Raw genomic sequence first — 6000 nt, 5'->3', positions numbered from 1 at the left:
GGCCCAACAAGTGGACGAATCCCGGCCAGTGTGGGAGGGGCCCAACAAGTGGACGAATCCCGGCCAGTGTGGGAGGGGCCCAACAAGTGGACGAATCCCGGCCTGTGTGGGAGGGGGCAGGGATGTTCTTAGCAGATCTCGGCCTCAGGCAGATCAAGGAGAGTATGGACAGGCCACAAGGTCAAACTCACAGAGAATCTTCCTGTTCCCACAAAAACACAAGCAAGTGGCCAAGTTAATAAAAAATTATTTATTGCCAAATGAGAGGACCAACAAGCGAGAAAGTACTGGGTAATTTTTTGGTTAAACATCACGTTCATTCCATTAAAACATCAGCTACACAGATACAAAAGGGAGGGACTTCCGGTCTTACTCCTCCTGGAAGAAAGAGTCCAGATCCTCTGCTACCTCGGTAGAAGTGGACGGGTGTTCAGGCAAGGCAGAGGCAGCCTTGACGGCCGGTGGGCCCTGCCCTCTCTGGGGGGCCTCGGCCTCCCTCTTGAGCTCCCTCCCCCCTGTGAGAAGGCGCTGGCTCTCCACAAAGTACTGGTTTGGGTGGTTCAGCGAGAAGCCGGCATCCTCGACCTGCAGCAGGGGGAGAGTGAGAGTGGAGCGCCGTGATTGGTAGGGCAGAGCACTAATTAACACTGACGATGCCACAGGCGGTGACACGAGCCAAAGCGACAGCATGCTAACCATGTGAGGAAGTCTCTTATGTAAAGGCCTATGCTCTATAGAACCGCACCCCCTACTTATTAAACGGGTGACGTTTCCATGAAGCTGCAATTCCACATACTGTGTTTCTCTGTCTCAGAGATCTGACCCCCCCCCCCCCCCCTCCAAACACTCTGAGCCCCCCCCACCACAGTTGGTGTGACAATCGCCTGCTCCCGTTGACCTCCTTGGACATCTTGTTCAATGAGCCGTTACACTGGGATCTTTAAAGGGTGGAAAAAAATCCTCGCTACCCCAGCACAGCGGCGCCAGCTGCCATGGGGGGCTTCTGTGGGCTCATCTTCTAAGCAGGACCATGCCTGTAAATGCCCCCCCCCCAACCACAGGGGCATGGGCACAATGAAACCTCAGATAAAAGGGGTTGCAGGTTCGAGTCCCCGGAGAAACGAGGTTCGGTGTCTCTGCAGAACGAGGAATGCCAGGACACCCGGGAAATCTCCCAGCGGAGCTGCGAATGTATCCTGCAAATGTAGGCGTGACCCAGACCCTACTGACATGCCCCCCAGCCGGCTGAACCTCCTCAAGATAGAACAAAATGTGGATTAAAATAGCGGCACTGCATTCGTCCCCAAGGGGATCTCACACCGCCTTGGCACATCCCCATCATAATCAGCAGAGAGCAAGGCCAAGATCCTGCATGCCAACAGCAGTTGGGGTTCAGAGCCTAATAATAGTATACTGTGCCGGACATTGGATTTGAACCCACAACATGCAGGCCACAGATTCCTGACCTGCTGAGCTATGAACGGCGGCACTAACACGAGACAGAGAAACAGCTCCTCTCTGGACATGAGAAGCTCTGAATGACACTGGACTTCACCGGCTATGGCATGGGTCGGTAAAGCCATACCACATCAGAACGGATGAGGCGTATTAAAACCACTCAACAGGTCACAAGCTACTCTTCAAAGCCGCCCCCAGGATCACATTGGCAGGAAAACTCCCCGGCCACGGGTAACTGGCATCTCATAACAGGCACTTTCAAATGCTTCTCTTTGATTTTTGCCTTTTAAATCTCTTTGCGGGGGGGGGGGGGGGTTGTTAACAACCTTGAGTGGGTCTGAAAGTGCTGACCGAAGGTCTCCCCTAAACGGCAACCGATCCGATAAATGAAATATTCATAAGGAGAAATTAATCTAAAGTACTTTAATAAACCCATAAAAATTAAGCAAGTATGACAGCTCATGATGGATGGGATTAGAACCCCAACATCCCCCCATGAAACATGAGGCGTCCTTACATTGTGCGTCAGCTCAAAGTACTTCTGGCAGGCGAGCTGGAAGTGCATCCCCATGACCAGCTCCAGAACCTGCCGGAAAAGAGCAAAAGGGAGAAATGAAACAACACTGGGCCCCAATTTAGCAGGGTGGGGGACTGGACTAGGTTACACAAAGGTGTTCACATTAACAAGCCCCTCTGACCCCCTCCGGCAGTCTGCGCGGGGGCACTGGGGCAGGCATCACAGAGAGCAAGACCGGGGAACTGGGATAACAGTCGGTGCAACTCAGGACACACCCACAACCGCCCATGTGCCTCCCCAGAAGCCCCGCCCCTCACATCTCTCTTTCCAGGCCTGGCCATGCACTTAAAAGCTGCAGTCCTGAGGTGGGCAGCTGCGGCACCACCTGCTGGCCGTGGACGGCAGCACAGGCTGGGGTGGAGTCAGTGATGTGCAACGCTTAGACAGACGCCACCTGCTGGCCGTGGACGGCAGCACAGGCTGGGGTGGAGTCAGTGATGTGCAACGCTTAGACAGATGCCACCTGCTGACCAGGGACGGCAGCACAGGCAGGGGTGGAGTCAGTGATGTGCAACGCTCAGACAGACGCCACCTGTTGGCCGTGGACGGCAGCACAGGCTGGGGTGGAGTCAGTGATGTGCAACGCTCAGACAGACGCCACCTGCTGGCCAGGGACGGCAGCACAGGCTGGGGTGGAGTCAGTGATGTGCAACGCTTAGACAGACGGCACCTGCTGGCCGTGGACGGCAGCACAGGCTGGGGTGGAGTCAGTGATGTGCAACGCTCAGACAGACGCCACCTGCTGGCCAGGGACGGCAGCACAGGCTGGGGTGGAGTCAGTGATGTGCAACGCTTAGACAGACGGCACCTGCTGGCCGTGGACGGCAGCACAGGCTGGGGTGGAGTCAGTGATGTGCAACGCTTAGACAGACGGCACCTGCTGACCAGGGACGGCAGCACAGGCTGGGGTGGAGTCAGTGATGTGCAACACTTAGACAGACGGCACCTGCTGACCAGGGACGGCAGCACCGGCTGAGGTAGAGTGATGTGTGATGCTCAGACGGCCTGCTTCAGCTTCATTCGCTTGACAGCGGTCATCAGAGGAAAGGAACAGGCCTGGTAGCTGTCCTGGGTACGGTCAGCCCCCCCCACGGCGGCTCTCTGGGTGGACCCACCTGGGTGATGCCACTGGGGGAGACTTTGTAGGCCTGCAGCCGCTGCTTGAGCAGCTCGGGGTCACTGTGGCGGAAGGGGCAGCCTGGGGAGGGAAGGCAGGGTTGGGGGGGGGGCACAGAGTCAAACCCAGGGGCCTCATCCATCATCCCCCCCCCGAGGCCCGCAGACTCACCGTGATGGTCGCCCTGACTGGGGGCGTTGGACAAGATCACCTTGACACAGCTGTAGGGCGTGTAGTCGGTGCGCTTGCCCTCCTTGCCAAACATGTGCCGGATGCTGTAGGAGTACGCCTTGTCAAACTGGGGGGCACAGGTGGGAGACTTACTTCTATATTCGCTCACAGCGTATGTACACACAGAAAAGCAAACTTCACAAGTGCTATGCAATTAAATAACCAAAAAACCTTCAGGATTGAAAAGAAACTAAGAAACTGAGGGTAAATTGAGCTGTAAGTAAAGCTACTTCAGAGCACAACATCACATGGAAATGCCAGCCCTGTGCCCCAAGGCCGCCAGGATCCCCCACACCCACCTGAGGGCAGTCTCCCCACCCCCGATACAAGGCACCTTTATAGGAAACCACCACCCGCCCCGGCCAGTCAGCAGATCCCAGCAGAGGAGCAGGGAACTGCCCCAGCAGGAGGGTAAAACCAGCACAGCATCATTGGGGGGGGTGGGGGGGGTGGGGTGTCATCCATCATCATCACTGTAGTCATTATATCCCATTAAACTCCCCATAAAAACCCCTGAACTCGACAAGGTGACTAGCGGTGAAATTGCAATAAAAAGCCATTAAAAACCTGACCCCCCACATTAATTATGTGCCGATTCTCAGAACTGCGAGGGCACTTCCTGTTTTATGACCCCGACCCATGGTATTAAAGTCTCCCTGTAAGAACAGCACACTGCCACTGGTGAAAGTGTCACCCATCGCACCAGCGACCCGCAGTATTAAAATCTCCCTATGAGAACGGGACACTGCCATTGGTGAGAGTGTTACTCATCGCACTGGTGACCCATGGTGTGATGCAATCAGCCATGAAAACCAGCCCATGGGGAGACTGAGCCCCCAGTCCCAAACACGGGCGGTGTGGCGCGAGACACAGAAGTCACCAGAGCTGATCAGCTTAGTGACCTCGCCCATGCTGTGTAAGATTCCTGCACCCAACCTCAATCACGATGGACACGCTGTGTGGACAGTGCAGCAGGGCAACTAACAGAGCTGTCTGAACAAAGAGAACCTCAGCACGGATGGAGCACCTTCCCCAGCGTACGGATTCAGAGCACATCCCAACATGTGGGGGGGGGGGGGGGGGTCATACACTGGTAACACAGCATTCCACTGCTCTTTTCCAAAGTAAAACTGGACCGGTCCTCACAGCCTTAGAACATTCATTTATGGGCTTTTGAGAATCGTGGGCATATCTCCTGATAGCCCCTCCCCCGAATCCGTAGAGGGATCAGTGCAGCAGGTTTTTAAATTAACCTGCAGTTAAAAATCTTGCAAGGGCAAGAAACAGCCCCCACCATCCCTGACGTGATGCTACACCAGCAGAGCATATACCCTGACACCCTGCCCATTACCAGAGCAGCCCCCACCATCCCTGGCGTGATGCTACACCAGCAGAGCATATACCCTGACACCCTGCCCATTACCAGAGCAGCCCCCACCATCCCTGGCGTGATGCTACACCAGCAGAGCATATACCCTGTAGAGCGTGAGACAGAAGCCAGGTGTCAGACCACGTGTTCTTACAGCTGAGTGACGCTCCCCTGTTTGACGAGGCCGCTGATCACGGCCGCATGTCCAGCCCCCGTAACCCCACCAACTGCTGCCATCAGGACAGACGTCGGAGCCGATGCAGGCCAGCGACCCACGAACGGCCGGCGTATTTCCCGTTCCGGGCCGCTGGCTAATTGATTAGGCGTCTGTGGGATTATTTTCCCCACTGCTGAATGATAAATGTCCCGCTGCTCTGTTTACCAGCGTTAATTAAGGCAGCAGGGGACACCGACTAAGAACAACCCAGCACCTGGTTTCGCCCTAATACGTAATGTCTGTACAGTACCCAAACACCAAGGACATTGTAAATCTCAAAACCCACAGTGCCTGCTCCGAAAGTAACCAGGGAATTAGGCTATGCTCACACAGCATTCTGACTCAGCTAGGCCTGAGGGAGGGCACGAGGCGGTGTGTAGCTCAAAGGGAGATCAGTGCCTATTTCTGGAAGGTCGTAGGTTCAAATCCCATAGCCAGCACAGAAATCACTGGCTGATGCTGCTTTCTAACCCCAAGCTCATCACATTTGGACAATGGAATCAGTTAAATAAATGCAAAGTGTTTAAAACTTGGAAATGGGGGACATAAAGGCTTTTAGTGTCCAACACATGCCGAGATGCATATAATTACTCTTCAAAAGACACATCTGACATCATTAGACAGGCTGTTCAATCTGAATCAGCACAAACTAAAAGCGATGTCCTGGAAGTCAGCCGATCACGCAAAGCAGGGGCCTATCTGCCCTCTGTAGCCAAACCGCCCCCGCTGACCCTGTTACTAGGCGGGTCCTGCTGGCCCACAGCCAGCGAGCCCCCCCAATGGCATTTGGAAAAAGACTGATGACACATTGATATTCAGGCATCAGGCAGGAAAAGACTCTCCACAACCCTGCCGAACCCCAAAGGCACCTACAAAGCCACTTTCCACACAAGTCCTATACTGATAAACACGCAGAACCAGTCTAACCGCATCCTCTGGTCAAACCACCTGTGATGGGGACTCCCCTGTACTCAGTACCAATCCCGACCAGTAGGTGGCACTTGGGCCAGACCTTCCAGATGTGATGCCAC

General features: G+C 54.8%; 1 protein-coding gene across 2 annotated transcripts in view; it reads right to left on the bottom strand.

Annotated features, from left to right (window-relative positions):
- Positions 1-235: 235 nt before the first annotated feature.
- prim2 (DNA primase subunit 2) overlaps positions 236-6000 on the bottom strand; it is a 28753-nt gene continuing 22988 nt past the window's right edge. For both annotated transcript variants that reach the window (XM_023795249.2, XM_023795252.2), the window contains exons 11-14: positions 3324-3450; positions 3151-3233; positions 1976-2044; positions 236-585 (exon numbers count right to left, since the gene is read on the bottom strand). In XM_023795249.2, coding sequence (XP_023651017.1) covers positions 370-585; positions 1976-2044; positions 3151-3233; positions 3324-3450 — 495 coding nt within the window. In that variant the 3' untranslated portion in view covers positions 236-369. The remainder of the gene's footprint in view (positions 586-1975; positions 2045-3150; positions 3234-3323; positions 3451-6000) is intronic.

The sequence above is a fragment of the Paramormyrops kingsleyae genome, chromosome 3 (genome assembly GCF_048594095.1).
Source record: "Paramormyrops kingsleyae isolate MSU_618 chromosome 3, PKINGS_0.4, whole genome shotgun sequence".
NCBI classification, from domain to species: Eukaryota; Metazoa; Chordata; class Actinopteri; order Osteoglossiformes; family Mormyridae; genus Paramormyrops; species Paramormyrops kingsleyae.
The sequence above is the reverse complement of the archived record's forward strand: the minus strand, read 5'-3'. Positions and strand labels throughout refer to the sequence as shown.